At 39.0% G+C, this 27,978-nt stretch overlaps 1 protein-coding gene across 1 annotated transcript; it reads left to right on the top strand.

Annotated features, from left to right (window-relative positions):
• The first annotated feature begins 238 nt into the window (after window positions 1–238).
• Window positions 239–27,935, top strand: ern2 (endoplasmic reticulum to nucleus signaling 2). The gene is made up of 24 exons (XM_022203725.2): window positions 239–535; window positions 3,552–3,669; window positions 3,756–3,789; window positions 5,477–5,549; window positions 5,627–5,699; window positions 9,184–9,306; window positions 9,380–9,481; window positions 11,091–11,150; window positions 11,271–11,487; window positions 12,417–12,495; window positions 12,654–12,804; window positions 14,952–15,085; window positions 15,302–15,490; window positions 18,097–18,262; window positions 18,482–18,586; window positions 18,800–18,890; window positions 23,992–24,181; window positions 24,277–24,373; window positions 24,500–24,699; window positions 24,883–25,030; window positions 25,193–25,320; window positions 26,324–26,447; window positions 26,541–26,608; window positions 26,695–27,935. Exons 1-24 carry the CDS (start codon window positions 452–454, stop codon window positions 26,875–26,877), a joined length of 2,937 nt encoding a protein of 978 aa, XP_022059417.1. The 5' UTR covers window positions 239–451; the 3' UTR covers window positions 26,878–27,935.
• Window positions 27,936–27,978: the final 43 nt, after the last annotated feature.

Raw genomic sequence — 27,978 nt, 5'->3', positions numbered from 1 at the left:
CAACAGATTATATGGTCCTCCACTACTTTCCATAGCACAAAAAGCTCCTCTTGTTGCGTTCACTCTTGCCCTGTTGTCTCTTTCCACGTGTTCCAGCCGTTTCTACGGTCCCTCCCCCTTTGTTTCCAAATACCGCTTCTCATTGGTCGAGGCTCCCGTCACTCGGCTCAGAGGGCGGTGGGGGACACAGGCAGGTCCTGCCCACCGCGTTGCTTGACTGTTTCCCTGCTGACGTCACCGGTTCCGTCCCAACACGGAAATGCGAAGCGGCGACGGGAGAAGTGACACCGTGGTTGTCATGGATGTAAAGCACCGCTACGAGCTCTGACTTCCCTCTGTGTTTGTCCTCGTCCCGCTCCGGCTTCAGCCGCCATAAAACTTCCGCTGCTAGCTCCTCCACAGATGGAGGAGTTTGACCTCTGTGGCTAGTTTGGTAGCTTCGTCCGGAGTAATGAGTGTTGTGGGGGTCACCGGGGCTGTGGGCCGCCTGCTGTTGGCTCTGCTGCTGTTGTCCTGGGAGGGAAGACTGGTCCAGGTGAACTTTGTGTGTTCGTTTGTGTTGTTGTAGTTGTTGTGGACGCGCCGTGAGTTCTGGTTCTGCTATTTATGCGCCGCTGGCATCCGTGGCTATTTCAGGCTCCGGTAGAGCTGCCATCATATAAAGTGTTTAGTTCCGTGCCCGAAGAAAGTCAATACTGTGTGTGTGTGTGGTGGTGGTGGTGGGGGGGGGGGGGGGGGGCGTGCGCGTTCACGAGGGTCTCCGTGCTTGTCTTGATTCACTGTTTGCCTCCTACTTATCCTGTTCTGTTACCAGTTGCCACCCTCAGTGGGTAAATATTGGTGGACACACACACACACACACACACACACACACACACACACACACACACACACACACACACACACACACACACACTAATATCGACTTAAAGTCAACTTTATTTTCCTAATTTTAATATATTAATATATTTTAATAGAACACAAGAGTGATAGTTGCTGGAAATGTTCCTCTGTACCCCTATGAAGATATTCCATTACAAAATAAGCCTTTTCCAGCTATGATAGTCATTTACCACATTAACAATGTCTGGACTGGATTTGTGATTAATTTAATGTTATCCTCATCAAAAAAAATTGGTTTTCTTTCAAAATTAAGGACATTTCTCAGTATCTATCTATCTATCTATCTATCTATCTATCTATCTATCTATCTATCTATCTATATGATATAAAAAAATATTGAACTTTTTCCACCATTTAAATTCATAATAAGATTATTTCATCTCAATTTAACCTAACCTTAACTTTATTTCCCTCATCTTAATATAACCTATTCTTGATTTTACTTTTAGTCAGATCGATTTCTATAGAGCTTCTTTATTTATTACTCTCTATACAACTAAGGACTTTATTTATTGATTTCACTATTTATTTACCTATTTACAGTTAAAACTTGAAATAATTGAGTATATCTATCTATCTATAGATATATAACATTTTCCACCAGTAAATTATGTTATAGTGTTATAACATTATCTAATCTCAACTCAAACCTAACCTTAGCTTTAGTTTCCTAATTTTAATATAACCTGTTCCTGCTTTTACTTTGTCAGAATTTTATTGATTTTAATGGATTTTATTTCTTTATTATTATCCTTATTACTTCCTTTTTATCATTTCACTTTAACATTTGTACATTCTTTTCATTGGCCATTTTGCATGTATATATATGTGTGTGTGTGTGTGTGTATATATATATATATATATATATATATACATATATATACACACACACACAGACACACACACACACGAGGCAAAGTGTAAACAGTATAGCAGATAAGTCTATTTAATGTACAGTTTATTACTTCAATTTTATAATTTCTAATTCTGTCAGCCATTATCATCAAAACTAATAAAGGCTTGAAACATTTTAGTTTATGTGTTCTGAGTCTAGAATATATATTATTTTTACTGTGAGCAATGTCAGATGAAAAGTATTGAACCTTTTCCACCATTTGCATTCATTCTAAAAAATGTTTCGATTTTTGTTCTCTGTCGTGCTTATTTTATTTTACTTCACTTCATCTCGTTTCCTCATTGCATGTGTTAAATTGGCTAGCGTTTGCTCAGTCACTGTGTTTCCTTTATTGACAACTTGACTATGGGGGGTTGTTTGAGCTGTTTTATTGCAGTTTTTTATTTTTCTAAATCACTTTTTGTTGCATTTTTGTTTGTATGAAAACTACTACATAAATACAGTCTGATTGATGGACTGAGTGAGCAAATGATTGATTGATTGATTGATTGATTGATTGATGACCTGCATGTACTTTCAATTTTTAATTATTTAGTATTTAAGATAATTGGAACGAGCTTTAGTTGCTCACTGTTCTGATGTAGTTATTGTATGTGAGGGGATTTCTTACAGATTTTTCTTTTACAGTAGCTGAGTGTGTGAGAGGCTGCTTAAGCTGTCTGTATGTTAGATAATGCTGTGTTTGTATGTATGTACATTACCATTCAATCGTTTGGGATCACTTCGAAATGTTATTATTTTTTGAAAGAAAAGCATTTTTTTCAATAACATTAAATTAATCATAAATACATTCTAAGCATTGATAATGTGGTAAATGACTATTGTCGCTGGAAATGACTGATTTTTAATGGAATCTCTCCATAGGGGTACAGAGGAACATTTCCAGCAACCATCACTCCTGTGTTCTAATGCTACATTGTGTTAGCTAATGGTGTTGAAAAGCTAACTGATGATTAGAAAACACTTGTGCAGTTATGTTAGCACATGAATAAAAGTGTGAGTTTTCATGGAAAACATGAAATTACCAGGGTGATCCCAAACTTTTGAACAGTAGTGTATGTAGCAGTTATAGCAGTTGCGTTTTCAGTAGATCAGACTCAGCTTTAATGACCAAGTATGTACACAACATGCAAGGAATTTAGTTTTTGCTGTTGGTGTTGCTCTAGGAATATGGAAAGAGCATAATAAAATAACTATAGAAAAAAATAGAGACTTTTGCACGTCTAGAAAAAAAATCTACACACTAGTGTAAACGACAATTGCCAAAGTGAGAATGGTGCAAAAAGCAAAAAATATGTTCTTTACTCTAATAAATTCAAGTATACTTACTACTAAAACTACAATTGTGTGGTGTATGGTAAGATATGAGTCCCCACAGACTGTGGAAAGAAGTTTTTATTCCCATGAGCATGCAATAAAATAATAAAATATAGTATGAACACATGCATTCAGACGAGCCATCAGTGCAGGGTGTAGATTTGGTAAATAAGGATATCCTGCTAAATGAGGAACAGTTATTGGAGCAGAAACTCTGCAGGCCTGGACGATCAACTCTTGCCAGACCGGACACACCCACTCTCATAAACACACACACACACACACACACACACACCCGCAAACACACACTGCTATGTTGAAATCCGGGATACATGACACGACTGAGCTCCCTGTCAGACAGCTGGCCTAACGTTTCTCCCTCCCTCTCTATGTCTGCTTTCTGGCGACCCTTCAGGTTGGAGGGGTCAGATCCGTCACCCTCCCAGAGTCCCTTCTGTTTGTCTCAACGCTGGACGGCAGCCTGCATGCCGTCTCCAAACAGTCAGGAGACATCAAGTGGACCTTAAGAGAAGGTTCAAACATGCACAGAGGCAGATACTGTTAACATATTATGACTTTGAAATGATCCTCATGAAATTGTTCTTTCTGATTCTTTCAGATCCCATTATTCAAGTGCCCGTCTACCTCACAGAGTAAGTATCACACAAAAAGAGCTACGTGTTGAACTGCAGTGTTTTTGTGCTATGGACTGAAATGCATTTATAACAGACGGTTTTTAAAAAGTCGCATAAATTTGTTCTGTTGTTTGCTTTGGTGCAGATAATATCTTATTTAAATAGAAATCTAATCGTTTTAAACATAAATAACAATCATCTGAATTCTATAATATGATCTGGAAACTGCAGCACAGCTCAGACTAATTCAGTATAACTGCCTAATCCAAACATACGTAACTTGTGCAAATCATCTCCATAAAAATATACCAAGTACATGCACTAAAGACACAGAGGCTAAAGGAACACAGCAGAAAGATTAAAATGTTTTGGTAAGAGGTCAGAGCTGCTAGTGAGAAGATTATTTGAAAAATCGTTTGACGCTAAATTATTTGTACTTGGTTTATATCTAAAATAACACAATAAAATGAACAAATCTTGATGAACCTCAGTAGACCAGAAGTCCTCCATGGTGATGTAAAAGACTGATCACAAGCTGGAGCAAACATCTAGCTGTAGTCGTGGCTGCCAAGGGACCGACCAGCTGTCATGTTCAGGGGGGCAATTTTTTTCACACGAGTGATATAGGTTTTCAATAAATTTTTAACAATGCATAGTTTAAAAACTGTGTTTTGTGGGTTATCTCTTCTAATATTCAATAAATATAAACACTAGATTAGTAGTCAGGAACTGGACGATCAGCTCCTGTAGTTGAAGATCAATGTAGGGGGGCAAATACTTTTGCATAAATATTGATGAACCTCAGCTTTCTAAATGCTGAAAAGATGACAGCTCTGTTGTGGAAAACTATTACACTCTGAATGAAACAAATGATATCAAACCTTCCACTAGAAAAAGTAACTTATATACTAATAAAACACGAAAATATGAGGAAGTTTCTTTCTGAATAATGATCAGGGTGGGAATTGCCAGCAGCTGGTTGGAGGGAAAATAAAAATGATGGGAGGAAAAAAAGAGATTTAATTACTTTTAGACTATTTTTTTGACATTTTGTTGTGTTCCTGCCCTGTGCTGCCATTTAATGACAATAAGGCTTCTTCTTTTATTTTATTGTATTCAGTTTATGATAGGATTGTGTGAAAGAAACAAAAAACTAAGCTACTAAAGCACTCTTTTATGCAATTTATCCAGTAATGCTGAAAACATACGGAAGTAGAAAAAAACCCCACAATAATAGCTGGAATCATTGTTTTTTGTGTGTTAAATAGTCAAAAATGTGATCTGATCTTCATGTAAGCTACAGTTACAGACAAGCACAATGTGCTTCAGCTAATATGCATACAGTCTTAATCCTGTTTCTTCATTGAACACATTGCTTAAACATTTAAAGCGCTTGTAGGAAAATTCTGAATTCTGAACACTGAAACACTCTGACATTATCTTTCCAGCTTTGTGCAAATCAGCAACTCTTGATCCTAAGTCCTTTGAACTTGTGAGGGATGAATCACAAAAACAGATGTTGCTTGTAAATTAAAAAGTCAAAGATATCTATTGTTATTCTGCCAAAATAGCTCTTACCTACACTTCAAATCTCATTTCATCGATTGGACTACAGCTTTGCAATTTTCTCACAGCAATTATCTTTTTTTGATGCCATTATGTTCATTGTATTCAACCAGCAGTCTTATATGTATGTTTTTAATAGGCCAGGCTTCCTACCAGACCCCAATGATGGCAGTTTGTATGTGCTTGGTGGGAAGCACAAGGAAGGTTTGATGGTAAGGAGCTCTGTTTGTGTTGTATTCTGTGTTCTTGTTGTCACTTTATGACCTTGTTGTTTTTGATGTGTTTGCAGAAACTGCCTTTCACCATCCCAGAGCTGGTTCAGTCAGCTCCCTGCCGAAGCTCTGACGGCGTTCTCTACACAGGTAGGACAGTTAGAGTGTGTGTGTGTGTGTGTGTGTGTGTGTGTGTGTGTGTGTGTGTGTGTGTGTGTGTGTGTGTGTGTGTGTGTGTGTGTGTGTGTGTGTGTGTGTGTGTGTGTGTGTGTGTGTGTGTGTGTGTGTGCGCGTTCACGAGCGTCTCTGTGCTTGTCTTAAGTGTTTGCCCTGTTCTGTTACCAGTTGCCACCCTCAGTGGGTAAATATGGGAGTGGTGGACAGACACACACACACACACACACACACACACACACACACACACACACACACACACACACACACACACACACCCCACTTCACCATAACTTTAACTTTATTTTCCTCATTTTATTCTAACCTGTTCCTGCTTTTGCTCTCCGGCTTTTGATTGATTTACTAGATTTTAGTTATTTAGTACTCTTCTTAGTTTTATTTTTGTTTAATGATTTCTTTTTTATTTGCCTTTATACATATTTTAGTCTATTTGATGTACAATTTATTGCTTAATTTTTAGCATTTCTTATTCTGTAAGCCGTTATTACTAAAGTTAAAACAAGAAAAGCACTCAGAGAGCTCAGTACTCTGCCAAGGCTGCTCAGTCCTTGTATCATTTCCGACGGATAAGTCCCAGTCAGTCCGCTACAGTGGATTTGTAGTAGGATCGCAATCATGTGATCGTCAGTAGGTTGTTGTCATGGTTACAGTGATGCTGTACCGCTATATCACAATGATAGAAAGGTTTTCACAAATCTGTAGATCCAGACTATAAGCCACATCACTGCCAAAATCTGATCAGTTGGTCCTTGTATCATTTCTGACTTTCCCTGAAGATTTCATCCAAATCCATTGTATTATTATCTATTTTTGAGTAATATTGCTCACAGAAAGACAGATTAACATATTTATTGTAGAGTCAGTGCACACATAAAGTGAAATGTTTGAAGCCTTTATTTGTTACTCTGCCAAGGAACACGGTCGGTCTGTTAAACATTTCACTTTATGTGTGCACTGAATCTACAATAAATATTTTTCACTTTGTGCGATGTCTGATGAAAAATATTGAACTTTTCCCACCATTTACACTCATTATATATTCATTATGTCTAATCTCAACTTAAACCGAATTTATCTTAAACCCAACTTCATCCAAATGTTTGCTTTATTTTCCTCATTTAAATATAAAGTGGTTCTGGTTTTTCCAATAATCAGGCTTTTGTTTGATTTATTTCCTTATTTCTCTCCTTAAAACTAATTGTATTTACTGATTTTCCTATTTGTATATTTTTTGTCTATTTTATGTACATTTTAGTGCTTTATTTTTTTATTATTTCTTATTCTGTAAGCTGTTGTCATCAACGTTAAAGCAAATAAAGGCTTTAAATGTTTCTGTTTATGTGTATTGAGTCTAGAATAAATATTTGTTTATTGCTTTGAGCAATGTCTGATGAATAATATCAAACTTTTTCCACCACATTCTAATTTTATGTGATGCACCTCTATAAGCTTTGACTTCTGTTTCTACCTGTATTTTAATAATAGATATTTAATTTTATCTTATTTTATTTAGTTTCATCTCACCTAGTGTGTGTGTGTTTTTGTGTGTATACACACGTGGACAAAATTGTTGGTACCCCTCAGTTAAAGAAGGAAAAACCCACAATTCTCACTGAAATCACTTGAAACTCACAAAAGTAACAATAAATAAAAATTTATTGAAAATTAAATAATCAAAAACAGCCATTACTTTTCAATTGTTGATTAACATAATTATTTAAAAAAAACAAACTAATGAAACAGGCCTGGACAAAAATGATGGTACCTCTATAAAAGATTGAAAACTATTTGACCAGAGTGACATGATTAACTCAGGTGTGTCATTTAATTGACATCACAGGTGTTTCCAAACTCATAATCAGTCAGTCTGCCTATTTAAAGGGAGACAAGTAGTCACCCTGCTGTTTGGTGAAAAGGTGTGTACCACACTGAACATGGACAACAGAAAGCGAAGGAGAGAATTGTCCCAGGACATCCGAAAAAAAATTATAGACAAACATCTTAAAGGTAAAGGCTATAAGACCATCTCTAAACAGCTTGAAGTTCCTGTGACAACAGTGGCTCATATTATTGAGAAGTTCAAGACCCACGGGACAGTAGCCAACCTCCCTGGACGTGGCCGCAAGAGGAAAATTGATGACAAATTGAAGAGACGGATCGTTCGAATTGTATCCAGAGAGCCCAGAGCAACCTCCAAAGAAATTAAAGGTGAACTCCAAGGCCAAGGTACATCAGTGTCAGATCGCACCATTCGTCGTTGTTTGAGCCAAAGTGGACTTCATGGGAGACGACCAAGGAGGACACCACTGCTGAAAAAAACTCATAAAAAAGCGAGACTGGAATTTGCAAAAATGCATGTTGACAAGCCACAAAGCTTCTGGGAGAATGTCCTTTGGACAGATGAGACCAAACTGGAGCTTTTTGGTAAGGCACATCAACTCTATGTTCATAGACTCAAAAAGCAAGCATACGAAGAAAAGAACACTGTCCCTACGGTGAAACATGGAGGAGGCTCAGTAATGTTTTGGGGCTGCTTTGCTGCATCTGGCACAGGGTGTCTTGAAAGTGTGCAAGGTACGATGAAATCTGAAGACTATCAAGGCATTCTGGAGAGAAATGTGCTGCCTAGTGTCAGAAAGCTTGGTCTCAGTCGCAGGTCATGGGTCTTCCAACAGGACAACGATCCAAAACACACAGCCAAAAACACCCAAGAATGGCTGAGAGAAAAGCGTTGGACTATTCTAAAGTGGCCTTCTATGAGCCCAGATCTGAATCCCATTGAACATATAAGGAGCTGAAACATGCCATTTGGAGAAGACACCCATCAAACCTGAGACAACTGGAGCTGTTTGCTCATGAGGAGTGGGCCAAAATACCTGTTGACAGCTGCAGAACGCTCATTGACAAATACAGAAATCGTTTAATTGCAGTGATTGCCTCAAAAGGTTGTGCAACAAAATATTAAGTTATGGGTACCATCATTTTTGTCCAGCCCTATTTCATTAGTTTGTTTTTTTAAATAATTATGTTAATCAACAATTCAAAAGTGATGGCTGATTTTGATTATTTAATTTTCAATAAATTTTTATTTATTGTTACTTTTGTGAGTTTCAAGTGATTTCAGTGAGAATTGTGGGTTTTTCCTTCTTTAACTGAGGGGTACCAACAATTTTGTCCACGTGTATATATACAAACATACATACATATGTACATTTCTTTTTATCTCATCTGTCGTTTCCTCATTTCATGTGGTAAATAGGACAACATTTCCTCAGATCCTCAATCACTGTGTTTTAGAGTCCTTTATTGATAACTAGGGTGTTATTTGCAGTGTTTTATTGCATTTTTTATTTTTGTAAGGCATTTAGTGTTGTCCTTCATTAGAGCTGCCATCATTGAAGAAAGTCAATGGTCTGTGTGTGTTTGTGTGCGTGCGCAGGTAAAAAGCAGGACGTGTGGTTTGTGGTTGATCCTGAAACAGGCGAGAAGCAAACCAGTTTAACCACCTCCTCCTCTGAATCTATCTGTCCCAACACCCCTCTGCTCTACATAGGACGAACAGGTACGTCACACAGGCAGCTGCACACATGTGGCTGAGGTTCAATGGTTTAAAAGCATTCCTGTTTGTTTTCCAGAATACGTGGTTACCATGTTTGATACCAAGACACAAGAGCTGCGCTGGAACGCCACGTACAACGATTACTCAGCTCCTCCTTATGATGAGAAACAAGACTACAGTACGTCCCTGCACCACATGACTGCATAAGAAAAAACTGTCTTTGGAGTATGACATGAAAAAATACACCATTGTAGATCTAACTGCTTTAGTGCAACATTTAAGTCAACATAACTGAATAACTGAATGTTTATTATCTAACTGCTGTTTCAAAGGCTTTATTATTTGCTTTTGCAGAATGTCCCAAACATTTTAATGATAAAGCATTTATGCTTATAACTACTACACTTTCTGAAGAAAAAAATGATGCACATGTCTGTCGGTGTGCATTTTGATGCAGATAAACACTTAAAAGATGTGCAGTGCTGTGAAAAAATATTTACCCCTCTACAGAAATCTTTTTTTTGTATATGTTTCAGATCTTCAGTCTGATTTTAAAATGAGACAAAGATAACCCAAGAAAACACAGTTTTTAGATGATGATTTCATTTATTGAAAGAAAAATGTCCTGCAGCCCATCTTGCCCTATGTGGAAAAGTAATTGGACCCTTTACTACCAATCTACCAAATGACCAAATTCATTCAACAGTTGGGTTCAGTTTCTCCATCCATACTCACTTATGATTACTGCCAGGCTTGTTGAATCTAAACATCACTAAATAGAACCTGTCTGACATTGTGAAGTAGCTAAAGGGGATCAAAAAGCAGCACATGATGACATGTTTTAAAGAGATTCAAGAACAGATGAGAAACAAAGCCACTGACATTCATCAATCTGGAGGGTTACAAAGTTATTGCAGAGAACCACAGTGAGAGACATTATCCACAAATGGAGGAACATGCAACAGTGACGAACCTTTCCTGTAGTGGACCAGAGACCAACAGTTCTCCAAGAGCGTCCACATCTAATCAAGGACGTCACAAAAGAACCCAGATGAACATGTAAAGATCTGCAGACCTCAATGGCCTCAGTTAAGATCCGTCTACATGATTTCACAAGAAGGAAGACTCTGGGAGAAAATGGATCCATGAGAGAGTTGCAAGGATCAAACCACTACTTACTCCTGGCTCAAAAAGAACTAAATTAAGGTTCTTTAGTGGCTGAGTCAAAGTCCGGTCTTGAATCCAACTGAGATTCTGTGACAAGACCCTAAAAGGACACTTCATGCTGGAAAATCATCTAATGTGACAGAATTAAAACTAGTCTGCAGAGAACAGTGGACCAGAATTCCTCTCTGGTAATGTAAAAGACTGTTCACAAGCTGGAACAAACATTTAACTGCAGTTTCTGCTAAAGGACCAATCGATTATTAGGTTCAGGGGGGCAGTTACTATTACACATATGGATTGTCAGTGAAGAGTCAGTGAATCTTCATTAAATCACCATTTAAAAACTGCATTTTGTGTTTTGTTGGTTACCTCTGCCTTATATTCAATAAATCTGAATATTAGTTTGATGATCTGGAACATTTTAATGTGACAAATAAAAACAAAAGATCTCTGTCTAAATGTCAAATCTAGTGGATTGTGCAGGGGTTCTTGGAGGTTTCTGCTCTTTTAGTGGTACCTAGTTAAATGTTTGAAAACTTCCAGAAAAAGTGGAACTCACTAAACAGAAATCCAAAGTGTTGTATTTCAACTTTTAAACCAACCTGCTGCTTTTCCTCCAGAAATGGCCCACCTGGTATCAAGTGGTGACGGTCTTGTTGTGACAGTAGACAGAGAGTCAGGTAGGGGGAGGTGTGTGGTTTTTACTCTAAATATTTTATTACTTCTATGTGTGTGAGTGGTCAATGTTTTGTCTCTACTTTCTAGAACTATTGTAAATGTTGTGCTATTTGGTTCTCCAGGTGATGTCCTGTGGAGTCAGAACTTTGGCTCGCCTGTCATCGGCGTCTACCTGTACTCCGGTGACTCACTGAGACACGCCCCTCACTTGTCCCTCGCCATGGAAACGCTACGCTTCCTCACATTTTCCTCTGCCAGCGACCAGACAGACGCACACTCCACTTTGAAGTGGAGTTATCAGTTTGTGAAGGAACAAGCCAGTGCACAAGCACAACTAGTGTAAGAGAAATTGAATACATTTGTCTTCCTGCTTGCATGTGGAAGATGAAAAGCTTGTTCTGTTTTTCCTGAGGTGATACTTTCTGTGTGGGCTGCTTACTGATGGTCATTCATTGGAATTATAACTTGGAAGCTCTTATACTTTGTTAAACAGTTTCCCTAGTTGGCTGCTATTTGCTGTTTTTGTAGATTTAAACAATGGCATATGACAAGGTTTTCTCATAAGTTAAATTAACTTGAGGGAGCTGCCAAGAACTGCTGAGTCTTTATCTCTATCAGGATGCCGCAGGTTCTATTATCACATTTCAACATCCACATCCTACAAGCAAGAACACAAACTGCAGCTCATTCATGCTGTTTACCACATCAGCAGAAAGATGACGAGATGAGAGGAAAGGACAATGCAGTGAACCTGAGGATTGTGTTAAATGGTCACACTTAACACCCTAGAATCAAGGAGATCCCCCCCAAGTTGTTTTCTGTTATCTTACTTTAATTGGATAATGACAGTGTGACAGGAAACATGGCGACAGAGCGAGCATTGACCTGAGACATTTCCCTGATTTGGTATTTTCTAAAGGTCACATGTTATGTCTTTGTTTGATTTGCTGTTGGGAACTAATTTGCAAAACTGATTCAACTGTTAGCTGAAATGTATTTTTATGTGATTTTTGTAATTACCATCTTTAAAGCTTTTTCTGTGCTAGTGTCATAAAGAAAATGTCATTTTCTATCACTGAAGATGAAGTTCATGCCTCAGATTTACAGTTCTCAAAGAAAACTGATAATAGTTTAATTCTCGAACTTCAGTTAACTATCGTCCTGAGACCAGTCTGTTCGCTCCACTTGCTATACAAACAAGCGTGCAACTAAAACAACTGAAAACCCAACTTTAGCTGAAGAAATAACCCAGCTGTTGTTTCCTTCAGACCCACACTCTATGTAGGAAAGCTGGATTCCCACCTCTATGCCTCGACTTCCCTTGTCCACCAAGGAGTCTCGTTAGTGGTGAGTTTAAATCTGTAATTTGTATTAATACTTGCTGTTGTTTTAACAGAACACTATTACAGTGAATCTCATCATGTGAGTCAGTGCAGTAAGGAGACGATAATGATAATAAAACAGGCATTTATGTGACTGGTTTGTGCTTTCTGTTGCCATGACAGCCTCGGGGACTGACCTTGGCTCGCATCGAAGGCCCAGTGACGGCTGAAGTGACAGTCAGAGAGAGAGGAGAGTGCGAGATCACACCGTCGACTGATGTGCGTTATCCACCAGGAAGCACAAACAGCCACAAGAACCACTGGCTGCTGATAGGTAAAAACATACAAACTCACTCAGCCTGCAGATAGCTTCCTTCAGCTGCCATGACACGTCAAAAATAAAGAAATAAACTTTCCTTCAAAGCTGTACGGCTGCTCGAACCAGATTAAGGGCTGTAAATTATCTAATTAAAGTTCTTGCTGAAAGTAAATGCACCTACTGTGTACACAAGTGGTACTAACACATCACAGAGCCATCTGTACTTTCTTGTGCAAGAATTAGGGTTGTTTTGTTGTTTTGATGCTATTTGCATGAGTACATTACAGCACAAATAACCTTGAATTCTTTGCATATTTTCTCAAGTTCACTTTATATACAGGAAAAAATAAAGTGGCATGACAGTATGTCTAAAAATAAAACATGTACATACACTTCAGGATGTGGGGCATCCCTGGGAATAATCGGTTTGCATCTAAACTGAATAGTTTTTAAAATATGGCTTTTCACAAAAAATGTTTTCCTAACTTAACTTGCCCCCAGCAAGGGATAAATTGAGCCTTTGGAGAAAATATGTCGGGAAATTATGCCACTAGCTGCGTTGAAGTAAAATTAAAAACTTTGTACCTCAAGATCTGTCTCCATTTGTTCATCTAAGACCTGGTGGGCATATCCTGCTCTCTTGAACCCTGTTCTGGTTCCTTATCTGGGTTTTTTTTGTTCACGAGTCACTTTAAAGTCTTTCTGTCGGATCTTCTTCTGCCACCTGACATATGAGCTTCCCATTCTTTACTCCTCCTACAGCAAGAGAAATGTAAAAACACAAAATAGAAATACAGTAATGTAATTATTTACCAATATTTAACTTATTCCTGGCCTTCTGCCTCAACTAATCCCACTGGCACCATTTTAACAGAAGTGCTTCATCCAGGCAGTTCAGAGCTAATTTCATGCTAACAGTTCAGCCTCACATTGTAGCTTGCTAATGCACTGACACGTGTGTAAATAGTTTCTCAATAATTGTTCAGAAACACCACTCATAAAACCATAAACATGAAAAATTTACTTTGACAGAACTGTTTTGTTAACAAAAATGTGCCTCTTTATTACTCCATGCACTCCTTGTCTTCACTGGGAGAGTACTACGGATATCTCTTCAAAAATATCTGGTCATATCACCAATTTCTTTCATGGTTTTCTAGAAACAAGGGATGGCCCAGCTAACTCACAGGCTCATCTTACCCCACTCTCCCCTACAGAAGTTATATTGAGCTTGTTGGTTTGAAAACAGAAGTGAAATGAGCATAATAATGTTGCACATGAATAGGGCCATTATGTTTGGAGAAATGTATGGAGATGTGGTTTTTAAAGTGGTTAATTATTAAGTTCAGTAAACATATTCTGATTAACCTGATAGTTAATTAATACTGACAAATCCCAATCAGCACTTCCAAAAACTGCAGCATCCACAAGTTTATATTTAGCTGAGGACGTGTTAATCAAAATCAGTTTTATTGCCATGATGCATTGTCTTTTCCCTTATATAAATACCACACTGACATAAATACATAAATAAAATCCAGGGGGAAAAAAAATATATACACACATATTTATATAAAAATAGATATATGTAAATAACATGTAGCAAGACAAAAAATAACAGTACCAGAAAAATTCAGAGTAGCAGCAGAATGCAACCACAATTACACCAGATGTGCAATTTCCTCCTAAACTGAACTGTTTTTGTAGAAGCTAGAATGCAGGATTTGGAGAAAAGTTTGCAAAAAAATCCCCTTAAAAAATCCCTCTGTCATTCTTTAATGTATTGAACAGATAGTGACAGCAGCACTTACAGACAGATGCTCACACAGCTGTAAATGCATTTTTTTAAACATTTATTTAAGCAGATTAGCCCCACTGATATCAGAGATCTCCTTTACAAGGGAGACATGGTCACATTAAAAACAATAAACAACAGATAAAACTAACAACATTAAATACTTGCACACAGACAAGGTAGACTGTAATTTATTCCAAAAACCTAAATGTTTCTTGGCCGGTTCAGATCGCACTTTGGGGACAACAAATTTCAGAGTAGAAATAGTTCAGAGATTGTGACTTGTTAAAAGACAAGACAAATAGGAAGGAATAACACCCAGAACGGTTCTGTAAATGCATTTTATCTGTGTGTTTCTGTGCTGTAGGCCACCATGAGCTCCCTCCAGTAGCCCACACCACCATGCTGAGGGATTTCCCAGTCAGCCTGCAGCGCTCTGGTGAGGCGGTCATCCCCCCTCGATCCTCTGCCTCCCCTGCCTCATACTACCACGAGCGCTACGTGAGTCACAAATGCTTGTGTCACAGTCTGTATCCTTATTTGGCAGGCTATTATTCTTCATAGCAGCCTGCTTCAAGCTGCGCCAGAGACCAAAAGCATTGTCATAAATTATTAAATGAACCATTCTGAACACAAACTGCTTCACAGAGACCAGAGTATGTAAACAGAGTAGAAAACAAGTGAATCCTTCTCTCATTATCTCCTCTCGTCCTTCAGTTTCAGACAGTTGCTGGTGGCCATAGCGACGTTAATGCTAACAAAGGAGGCGCTGATGGGAGCACATCAGGACAGGCTCAGAGGCCGGCCACGGTGCTGCCAGTCTACATGACTCAGGACCGTCTGACGCTGGCTGTGTTGACACTGCTGCTGGGAGGATGGCTCGCCTTCGCACTCACATATCCCACTGTAAGTTTATGTGTGTTATGCCTTTAAAATGCAACTGAATATTTGGAAAGTCTCTGAAAAATGTAGATTTAATGTTATTGTAGAGTTAGATGAGGAGAACAACACCACTCTCGTGAGCAGGCAATAGATACTGTATGTACAGTACCATGAAAAAATATTTGCCCCCATCACAGACATCTTCTATTTTTGCACATTTGTCGCACATAAATGTCTCAGATCATCAAACTAATTTTAATATAAGATAAAGATTACCCAAGAAAAATGCAGTTTTTAAATGACCAATGACCAACATTTCTCCAAGAGTATTGACATCTAATCAAAGAGGTCACAAAAGAACCAAGGCAAACATCTAAAGATCTGCAGACCTCACTGACCTCAGTTAAGGTCCGTCTTCATGATTCCACAATAAGAAAGACTCTGGGAGAAAATGGATCCATGGGAGAGTTGCAAGGATCAAACCACTACAGACCAAAAAGAACATAAAGGTTCATCTGGTATTTACAAAAATATCTGGATGAGCTTTTGGGATCCTGTGGACTGATGACTCAAGGGTGGAACTTTCTGGAAGACATGGGTCCATTACATCTGGTCTAAAGCTAATACTGCCTTGCACAAGAAGGCCATGATACCAACAGTGAAACATGGTGGTAGTGTGATGGTTGGAGGACCTGGACGACTTGTCATCACTGATGGAGCCATGAATTCTGCTCTCTATCAGAAAATCGTCCTGGAGAATATCCACCATCAGTTCATGAAGTAAAGCTCAACACTCATAGTTTATGCAGCAAGACAAAGAGCCAAAGCACACAAACAAGTCCACCTCTTTAGTTCTTCTCAAAAAGAACTAAATGAAGGTTCTGGAGTGTCCCAGTCCAAGTCTGAACTTGACTCCAGTTGAGATTCTGTGACAAGACCTTAAAAGGACAGTTCATGCTGGAAAACAATCTAATGTGACCAAATTAAAACTATTCCGGAAAGGAGAGTGGACCAGAATGTTGATGTAAAAGACTGGTCACAAACTGGAACAAACATTTAACTGCAGTTGTTGTTGCCAAGGAACCAACCAGTTATTAGGTTCAGGGGGGCAATTACTTTTTCACACGGGTGATACAGGTTTTCAATAAATCTTTAATAAACCATCATTTACAAATTTGCATTCTGTGGGTTATTTTTGTGTAACATTCAATAAATCTAAATATTAGTTTGATGATCTGGAACATTTAAGTGTGAGAAAAATGAAAAAAATAGAAGATTTCTGTAGGGGGGCAAATACTTTTGCACAGCATCGTATATGCCGCACACAGTGTACCTTACCTTAACACAAAGACTAGAAACAAGGGGAACCAGCAATTCTGTCTCTGTCCAAAAGTAGTCATTCATTGTGTTTTTTATTCCACTCAAAAAAAAGACTGTGAAGGCCAGAATTTATGCTTCTGTCTTTGTTATGTGCTAATTTGGCTGAGTAATATCAATATATTCTTCTATTTTTCTGCAACAAAACACATAGCACCTTCCGGAACTGTTTTTTTTATTCGGGATATAAACAAATAGTCACAAACTGCATACCCCTTTAGGAAAACTGTGTGGGAAACATCAATTCTGATTCACTCTGACACAGAGACTACCCTTTGATTTCTGACTGACATAGCATCCAAAGAGCCTGATAGAAATTTTCTGGTTCACCTAGTTCTGCTCAGCCCACATTGTCGGCTTCTGCTTCTGCCTACAGAAATGTCACTGATAATCCCTCACAGAACAGGTATGAATATTTCATCCTCAGCTGTTGTTTACACGTGTAGGTTGGAGTAATCAGTAGTGACAAGAGGAGCAGTTGTTCTACCTGAGGATAAAGTTAGAGTGATATCTCTTATTAAAATGCAACATTTCACTTTGTGCTGTTGAAGCTGCTCTAGGTGGAGCACTTGGACTAGAAATCCTCACAACTAAATTTTTTGTTGAATGTCTGGTTCGATACAACAACTGATATTGCATCCTCTGTCATGTTAAGTTAATAGCACAATAACAAAACACAATAGTCACGATATATTTATCAGCTACTACTACAGACTCGCTAATCTAATTATATCTGTATCTATATCTGTATCTATCGCTCTCTCTCTCTGATTAATGAGCAGCTTTAAATGTATTTATTTACACAAAAGTTTGCATAATTCAGTGCACATCAATGTGATCTGTGCTGATTATGCAGAATGTACTATTATTACGATATGAAACTTGTTCATCGTATTTTCTTTCACGTTATTCTTGTAATATTGTACCAACATCTAAGAATCCTGTCACCTGTCCTTACACTACCTCGTGGGTTTAAACCTCCTAGATATCATTTATACATTTTCTTACAGTGTGTTTTATTATGTATTTCATTCTGTTTAACCATAGTTTCATTGTATTGTCGTGTGCAGCTGTACAATGACAATAAATATTAAATAGCAATAACAGTGTTTTATTTTTCAGTTGTGTTGCAAAGGAAAATTTTACAACGTCACTCAAAAAAGATCTTCATTTATTTATCTTCCTCAGTATTTTCAGTGCTCTTAAACTACACCAGCATTCAATGCGATGTGCATCTGCGTGTGTTTCTGCAGCGCGCAGCCCAGCAGCTAAAAGCTCAAAGGCAGCTTGAAGAGGCTTTTGAGTCTCGTCTCCAGCAAATGCAGACAAATATGCAGACCAGCACGCAGACAAACACTCAGACGGCGACCTCGGTTTCCTCAGATGTGACCCTTTCTACGGACGCAAACGTCTCCAGTGGTACGCAACTTGAAAAACAAATTCTCCGTGTTCTTCTCTCCATATTTAATGATGCTGTGTATAAACATTTCTTTCCTTTAAAACCCATGATGTACTGTTGAAGCAGTGTTTTTCTTAAAGCCTAGAAATGTTGAATATATTAATTATTGCTTGATTAAGCTGGTTACAGAAAGAAGTTGTTATAATTCACACTGTATATCTTCGCTACTCTATATCTAGACTCCCTCACTGCATCTCCAGACCCTCCACCTGGTCCTCACAGTCACAACAACAGCACCTCAGATGGAGATAAAAATGGCTCGTCTGGGCAAAACCTCGCAGCAGGTAAGACACCCAGCTGTGTCAAATCATTTTTATTTATATATAGCTCATTACCTCAGTTCAAAGATTTGCCTCTAGGGTCTTTGCACAACATATGATACTCTGTCCTTGATCTGCACAAGGAAAACAAATCCGAAAGTGTCAAATTGTCTGTCCTGCACTGGTAAATTGAGATTATTTTTCCTTTGCTTTATTCTTTTTTCCTGGGTCTTTCAGAGGGAAACAGTGAGGAGGTTCAGGTGGGAAAAATCTCCTTCACCACCGCTGAGGTGCTCGGACACGGCACAGCAGGAACTTTTGTCTTCAGGTGCAGTATATTTATCTAAAGATAACACTGTTTCAGCTGTTTGTACAACTGACCTTAAATCTGAGACTGTATCAGACGATTTTCATGTTTTGGATATTTTATGGAAAATGCATATGCATTAGTTAACATTTTTGTGAAATATAATCTATAGCATATTATAAAACTGAGTTCCTACCATCCAGAAAACCCTGTCATGACTTACAGTGTCGTGCAAATGTAACTACCCCCTACAGAAATCTTCTTTTTTACATATTTCTCACACTTAAATGTTCCAGATCATCAAAATGATATTTATATTTATTGAATATTAAACAAAAAATCACATAACACAAAATGCAGTTTTTAAATGATGACTTATGAAAGATTAATTGAAAATCTACGTCACCCACGTGTAAAAGTAATTGCTCCCGTGACCCTAATAAATGATTGGTCTCTTGGCAGCAACTACTGCAGTTAAATGTTTGTTCCAGCTTGTGATTAGTCTTTTACATCACAATGGAGGAATTCTGGTTCACTTCTCTAGTTTTAATTTAGTCGATTTTAAAGCACGAACCGCCCTTAATTTAGTTCTTTTTGAGCCAGCAGTCAGTAGTGGTTTGATCCTTTTAACTCTCCCATGGATCCATTTTCTCCCAGAGTCTTCCTTATTGTGGAATCATGTAGACGGACCTTATCTGAGACCAGTGAGGTCTGCAGATCTTTAGATGTCCGTCTGGGTTCTTTTGTGATCTACTGGATTAGATGTTGACGCTCCTGGAGAATTGTTGGTCATTGGTCCACTCCTGGGAAGGTTCTCCATTGTTCCATGCTTCTCTATTAGTGGATAATGTCTCACTGGTTCTCTGGAGTCTCAGAGCCTAAGCATTGGCTTTGTAACCCTCCATACTTATGAATGTCGATGACTTTGATTCTCATCTGTTCTTGAATCTCTTTGGAACTTTGCATCATGTGCTGCTTTTTCAGACCCTTTAGCTACTTCACAATGTCAGACGAGTTCTATTTAGTGATGTTTATATTCAACAAGCCTGGCAGTAATCATATGTGAGTGTGGATGGTGAAACTGAACCCAACTGCTGAATGAATTTGGTCATTTGGCCCTTAGCTACCAAAATGATTGGTAGCTTAGGGGGCAGTTGCTTTTGTCATGTATTGCAAGATGTCCTGGACAGCATTTTTCCTTCAAAAATTAACCCCTTGACGCCTGAATTTATTTAGAATTATGGTTGTTAATTTATCTATTACACATAGCACATAGATACATGGATATATAATAATAATAACAGATAGATAATAATTCGGTCCCACTCTGACTGGTCCTACGAGAAACCAGTGCTTGCAAAGGTTCCGAGGTGCGTATTAAATATGCACAAACCGACATCAGGGGAATGGATACGCTATCTCAGCTACAGTCTGAATGGAAGCGGTAGGTTGTGGATTTGTGACGATCGGTGTCAAGGGGTTCAAATCATCATCTAAAAACAGCATGTTGTTTTCTTGGGTTGTCTTTGTCTAATATTGAAATTAATTTGATGATCGGGTCATATACACACGTGGACAAAATTGTTGGTACCCCTCAGTTAAAGAAGGATAAACCCACAATTCTCACTGAAATCACTTGAAACTCACAAAAGTAACAATAAATAAAAATTTATTGAAAATTAAATAATCAAAAACAGCCATCACTTTTGAATTGTTGATTAACATAATTATTTAAAAAAACAAACTAATGAAACAGGCCTGGACAAAAATGATGGTATCTCTATAAAAGAGTGAAAACTATTTGACCAGAGTGACATGATTAACTCAGGTGTGTCATTTAATTGACATCACAGGTGTTTCCAAACTCATAATCAGTCAGTCTGCCTATTTAAAGGGAGACAAGTAGTCACCCTGCTGTTTGGTGAAAAGGTGTGTACCACACTGAACATGGACAACAGAAAGCGAAGGAGAGAATTGTCCCAGGACATCCGAAAAAAAAATGATAGACAAACATCTTAAAGGTAAAGGCTATAAGACCATCTCTAAACAGCTTGAAGTTCCTGTGACAACAGTGGCTCATATTATTGAGAAGTTCAAGACCCACGGGACAGTAGCCAACCTCCCTGGACGTGGCCGCAAGAGGAAAATTGATGACAAATTGAAGAGACGGATCGTTGGAATTGTATCCAAAGAGCCCAGAGCAACCTCCAAAGAAATTAAAGGTGAACTCCAAGGCCAAGGTACATCAGTGTCAGATCGCACCATTCGTCGTTGTTTGAGCCAAAGTGGACTTCATGGGAGACGACCAAGGAGGACACCACTGCTGAAAAAAACTCATAAAAAAGCCAGACTGGAATTTGCAAAAATGCATGTTGACAAGCCACAAAGCTTCTGGGAGAATGTCCTTTGGACAGATGAGACCAAACTGGAGCTTTTTGGTAAGGCACATCAACTCTATGTTCATAGACTCAAAAACCAAGCATACGAAGAAAAGAACACTGTCCCTACGGTGAAACATGGAGGAGGCTCAGTAATGTTTTGGGGCTGCTTTGCTGCATCTGGCACAGGGTGTCTTGAAAGTGTGCAAGGTACGATGAAATCTGAAGACTATCAAGGCATTCTGGAGAGAAATGTGCTGCCTAGTGTCAGAAAGCTTGGTCTCAGTCGCAGGTCATGGGTCTTCCAACAGGACAACGATCCAAAACACACAGCCAAAAACACCCAAGAATGGCTGAGAGAAAAGCGTTGGACTATTCTAAAGTGGCCTTCTATGAGCCCAGATCTGAATCCCATTGAACATATAAGGAGCTGAAACATGCCATTTGGAGAAGACACCCATCAAACCTGAGACAACTGGAGCTGTTTGCTCATGAGGAGTGGGCCAAAATACCTGTTGACAGCTGCAGAACGCTCATTGACAAATACAGAAATCGTTTAATTGCAGTGATTGCCTCAAAAGGTTGTGCAACAAAATATTAAGTTATGGGTACCATCATTTTTGTCCAGCCCTATTTCATTAGTTTGTTTTTTTAAATAATTATGTTAATCAACAATTCAAAAGTGATGGCTGATTTTGATGATTTAATTTTCAATAAATTTGTATTTATTGTTACTTTTGTGAGTTTCAAGTGATTTCAGTGAGAATTGTGGGTTTTTCCTTCTTTAACTGAGGGGTACCAACAATTTTGTCCACGTGTGTAAGTGTGACAAATATGCAAAAATAGAAGATTTCTGTAGGGAGACAAATACTTTTTTCCAGCACTGTACAATAATACAGTGTATTAGAGAGGAACTCACACCACCTGTTTGCTCGTCACAGCTCCCAAGCACAACCAACAACAATTACAGCACTCAAAGTGTTTAATTTGTGCAATTATTAAAGGACATCACAGCTTCACAGTGGGCTAATACGAAAAACAGAATATAGCCAAGCTAGAGTTACATGCTCTGTAAGTGGAGGAGAAGAAATCAAACAGAAAAATGCTATAGATAACCACGTGATGCTATTAACAGTGTTGTACAAAGGTGTGAACCACAGCTGGTTGGCTGACTGGAGGTGGAGAAAGGAGTGTCAGAAGGAGCAACGCTAAGCCGTCTGTTTAACTTGTAGCTGTAAAACTGGAACCAGCCAGTCCTACACACTCTCCACATCCGCTTCCAATCTGTTGGCTTGTTCTCATTAAGCACTTAACCAAACAAATTAACAGGGAGTGGAAGTGAAACTGTCCAACAGCGAGTCGAGTTACTGAGAAGGTGCAACACTGCATTGTATCCATCAGTTAAGATGGTCTACGCAGATGCTAGCTCTGTGCAACTACTTGTATGGACTCTCATAAACTACGATATACTCATAGCTGTATAGATGTTGGCAATTTCAAGATTGCACAGGGTCAAATAATACACTATAGTCTAGTCTAGAAAATGGTGGACAGCTTTTTAAAACTGGAATTGAAGTTAAGAAGAAGACAAGAATGAAATGGTGCCCTTGAAGCTTTGTTTTTCATCCTGTAGCTGCTGTATTTATAATCTACAACTACTTGTGTTTGAAGGTGCTTCCATGAACTGTGAGTGTAGCTCAGTTGTTCACTCAGCCAATCAGAGAGGTTCACGGGTCCACAGTGTCTATTGGTGTGCAAATATATTAACACAATGCCTCTGGGTTACAACAATTGGAATGGCTGCTTTAGGCTGACAGCTGAATGTCAAGTTTTAGATACTGGGGCTTCTAAAGACTGCTTAGCAGAGCATTTCTCCATGAAGAATCAGCTGCACAGTCTTTCTATATTCCACATAATGCTTATTTAAATTTTGGAGTTGTATGCGTGTGACCGAATGGCTACTATGATTGATAATTAATGTCGAGATCGGTTTGTTTTGTCACAGCAGCAAGTACAAATGTAATAACATTATGGCTCCAAGTGAACCACCGTGCGCAATAGCAAATCTGCCATTATTCATTAATAATTATTATTTTCATACGGTGACATGTCAGAGTGACTGCTGTGACCAAAGGCTTCATTCTCTCAAGTGAAAAGAATTAATCTCAGCGGCTACAGGTAGAAAATAAAACCAAACCCTTGGTATGCTCACAAAGAACTTAAAGATTTGAATTATACACAGCAGATATTCATTAGTTTGGCTGTTTGATAACAAACCTCTGGAATTCTAAGATTCAGTTCAATTCCATTTTATTTATAGATCACAAATTCACAATATATGTCATCTCACAGCAATTAGCCTGAGTCTTAACACGAATTTTAAATGAAGAGCAGAGAGCCCAACAATCCAAAGCTACCTTTGGATTCCGTAAACACATGAAGAAGTTAACATGAATAAATGCAAACCTTATCAAAACTACCAAAAAACACAAATCTGAGGTCACTGCATCTTGCTTTAATTAAATTCAATTCAATTTTTTGTATGTAGCACCAATTCACAACGTATATCATGTCACAGTGAGTAATATAGTAAAGTACAGATGAATTATAAACAGAGAACAGAAAACCACAATCCATATTTGCCTTTGGATTGGATGAAGGGCTGATAAGATATACTCTACTTCATACCACATACGTCCATATTAGTGCCTAAAATGTTGGGATGATTTTTTTTCGGTTTCCAGGGGTAAATTTGACGGACGTCATGTGGCCGTGAAGCGAATCCTGCCGGAGTGTTTTGAGGTTGCAGAGCGAGAAGTTCAGCTTCTCCGAGAGTCCGACACACACCCGAACGTCATCCGATACTTCTGCACTGAGAGAGACCGCCTCTTCACCTACATCGCCATCGAACTTTGTGCTGCCACCCTGCAGCAGGTCGGCACTGCAGGGCCTCGTTATTAGCATCTCAGCCTTCAGTGTAAACTCAATAAATCCAAGTGTTTGTTATTGTTTGTCTGTATTCCTTGCAGTATGTGGAGGATCCGTCGTGCTTTTCTGAGCTGAGTCCCATAACTCTGCTGGAACAGACCATGTGTGGCCTCTCACACCTCCATTCACTCAATATAGGTCTGTGGTACACTCAGATACATGCACACCAAATTCCTTAAATATGTAATACATGTCACTTTTTAAAACACTTTTCTATTCTTTACCTCCTTGCTGCCCACCCACCTCCATCCTTTCTTCATCCAGTCCATCGTGACCTGAAGCCCAGAAACATCCTCCTCTCCGGTCCCAGCGCTCTGGGTCGAGTCCGAGCTCTCATCTCAGACTTCGGCCTCTGTAAGAAGATCCCAGATGGTCGAAGCAGCTTCTCCTTGCGGTCAGGAATACCTGGAACTGAAGGGTGGATCGCTCCAGAGGTGCTGCGAGATACACCTGGAAACAAACCGGTAGGATGTACACACACATGTCAAACAGAGAGTTCGAAAGATGATAAACCAGGTCAATCTGTAGCTACAGCCAAGTTTTTCTGACCTTTTCTTGTCTTTGCAACCATTTATAAGTCCTGAAATCTATTGAAATGTTCAAACTGTCCTCTGAATTTAAAATGATTCCGTTTCTCCTGTTTCCAGACAGCAGCAGTGGACGTGTTCTCTGCAGGCTGTGTGTTTTACTACGTGATCAGCAGGGGGCAGCACCCCTTTGGAGATGCATTGAGACGACAGGTCAACATCTTGTCGGGAGAATATTCACTCTCACATTTTATGGAGGATATACATGGTGAGGGTGTTCTGTTCAGCTGCAAGAATTAAAGATAGTTAAATAAATATCTGTGAACGGTTGCAGTAAATTCTCCCGATGATGTAATGAGAGGTCAAAACAAATCACACTTGAAGTAAAATGACTCGCCTGAAAGCAGCATTTGTACCTCTCTCCTGTCAGATGACGTCATAGCACAGGATCTGACTGAGCAGATGATCAGTGCGGAGGCAGAATCTCGGCCCTCCACCGCCTGCGTCCTCAAACATCCGTTCTTCTGGAGCCCAGAGAAGCAGCTTCTCTTTTTCCAGGTGTGTTCACTCACTTCTCTGTGCTCATTTGGTCCCAGATGCACGAAGATACAACTTTATAAAGTGCTGTCCAAAAGCATCCAGAAATCTAATATTTTTACATATTTGTCACACTTAAGTGTTCCAGATCATCAAACTAATTTTAATGTAGGTCAAAGATAACCCAAGAAAACACTAAGTGCAGTTTTTAGATGATGACTTGATTTATTGGAGGAAAAATACCGTACAGCCCATCTTGCTCTATGTGAAAAATTAATTGCCCCCTTAGCTACTAATCTACCAAATGACCAAATTCATTCAGCATTTGGGTTCAGTTTCACCATCCACCCTCACATATGATTACTGCCAGGCTTGTTGGATCTAAATGTCACTAAACACAACCAGTCTGACATTGTGAAGTAGCTAAAGGGTCTGAAAAAGCAGCACATGATGCCACATTCTAAAGAGATTCAAGAACAGATGAGACACAAAGTCATTGACATTCATCAGTCTGGAAGGTTACAAAGCCATTGCTGAAGCTCTGAGACTCCAGAGAACCACAGTGAGAGACATTATCCACAAATGGAGAAACATGGAACAGTGGAGAACCTTCCCAGGAGTGGACCAACGACCAACATTCCTCCATGAGCATTTTTATAATGTGATTTTATTGTGACTTATTATCCTATGTATCCCTGTTCAGTCTTTTCTCTGTTTTTTTTTAACCTGCCTAGGGTCTGCAGATGTTAATGAGCATTGTTGCTATAATCTAGCATATTTACCTCCACTGATGTCTAAACAGACCTTCATTAATGTGCACTGTCCCTATCAAATAAAGAAAGAATAAATTTAAAAAATGCAGCAAGAAAATGACCCAAAGTACACAAACAAGTCCAGAGTGGCTCAGAAAGAACGAAATCAAGGTTCTGGATTGGCTGAGTGGCAGATACTTTCCTGAGTTTCTGCTTAGCTTCACATCTCTGCCTGTAGACTCTAATATTTTTGTGTCTGCGTGTGTTCAAAGGATGTGAGTGATCGCATCGAGAAGGAGCCGGCAGAGAGTCCAATTGTGGTCAGACTGGAAACTGCAGGAAGAGCAGTGGTCCGAACCAACTGGAGGATGCATATCTCTGTTCCTCTACAGACAGGTACGCATGCAAAAACACTTAACAGTTTACACCTGTGCAGCACAACAACACAGTCAGAATCTGTGGTAACATTTTCCCCCATGTGGTCTCCAGACTTGAGGCGGTTCAGGACATATAAAGGAAACTCAGTCAGAGACCTGCTGAGAGCCATGAGGAATAAGGTCAGTGTGTGTTTGAATTAAATCTGCTTGCTTTATATTCATGCAGCCTAATGTGGTTTTGCATTTCTGTGTCCTGAATATTACAGAAGCATCACTACCATGAGCTGCCGCCGGAGGTGCAGGAGACTCTGGGTGAGCTGCCCGAAGGCTTCGTCAGCTACTTCACCTCTCGGTTTCCACGACTGCTGATGCACACTCACGCTGCTCTGCACATCTGCTCACATGAGAGACTGTTTCACCCCTACTATCTGCCCCCCACTTTCAAGTAGCTCGCACATGACTCTGCACTGTGCACTCCATGGCACACAGACAAGTAAAAAAAAAAACCTGACAGTACCATGTTATTGCTTTTGTAAAGCATACTGTTATTAGGGAAGAAGTTACAGTGCTGTGAAGAATGCCTTGGGTTGTTTTTTAAATTAATTTTAATGTATTTTATTTTGTACTCCTCCACAGGCTGCATACATTTGTATTAATAATGTTTTAAACTATATATTTTAATGAACACTCCCTTTCTGTGGCCTCTGGAGTGCCGCTTCGCTCTGGTTTTGTTTTCGGGAAGCAAAACTAAATAAAATAGGAATTGAATTGTTATTAAAAATAATACATGATAAATCAGTGGAGACATTTTAAATATTCTGCACATAATGTACATTCAAATAATTGTAATGCAGCCATTTTGTGTCAGCGCTGCTCGGATCTCATGTTCAGTCGATACAGACTTTAAAATCAGAAGAAAACTTAAGGACTTTGTCGCAGCACTGTAGGTAACGCAGCTGGTTTAATAACGATGAAACCTCGTGTTTCTGTTTCCAGAACTTGTGTTAGGAGACTGAATCGAACCAGTTAGTTTAAACAGTTCGCTCCTCTTTTGGTTCCTGCTGCTTCTGTTAGCTCTCTGCAAAAAGACTCTGAGATGTTGACCTGCAGTTTGTTTGTATTTGGTGTGTCTGCAGCTGAACACCGACTGTACTTATCCACTAAAAGCACCGCAGTTAAAATGTGGGCAGCGTGCATATGCTGGGAAAGTCTGATTTATGACCAGAGTGAGTGGGTTGTGATGTAAGAATGACAGATTGAAGTTATAGACACATACAGATGATTTTGTATTGTTTAACTGAGCTGCAGTTCTGTTTCTCTGTATTATTGCTGCTGAATGTTGAGTTTGAGCTCCATAAAACTCCACTAAACCCTCTCCCTGTTGCTACTGGATGCAGGTCTGTTTATAGCTCTACTGCAGAATGAATGACTTGAACTTTTGTACTTTTTTGTTTTGGGAATGAGTGAATTAAATTGAGGCTTTGGGTGTGCCAAATAATGAAATGAATCAAGTGTTGTCTTCAGTTTGTAAATGCAGAAAAAAGAAACCG

Source organism: Acanthochromis polyacanthus, chromosome 7 (genome assembly GCF_021347895.1).
Source record: "Acanthochromis polyacanthus isolate Apoly-LR-REF ecotype Palm Island chromosome 7, KAUST_Apoly_ChrSc, whole genome shotgun sequence".
In the NCBI taxonomy this organism is placed as follows: Eukaryota; Metazoa; Chordata; class Actinopteri; family Pomacentridae; genus Acanthochromis; species Acanthochromis polyacanthus.
This window is presented reverse-complemented; position numbering and strand designations above follow the sequence as displayed.

What these genes read in the sequence shown, in the direction of transcription:
- ern2 (XM_022203725.2), top strand. Translation starts at nt 452, where the DNA reads ATGAGTGTTGTGGGGGTCACCGGGGCTGTGGGCCGCCTGCTGTTGGCT. An exon ending in AGTGCACAAGCACAACTAGT is followed by an intron (nt 11,488 to 12,416) that starts GTAAGAGAAATT and finishes TGTTTCCTTCAG; the next exon opens with ACCCACACTCTATGTAGGAA. An exon ending in ATACACCTGGAAACAAACCG is followed by an intron (nt 24,700 to 24,882) that starts GTAGGATGTACA and finishes TCCTGTTTCCAG; the next exon opens with ACAGCAGCAGTGGACGTGTT.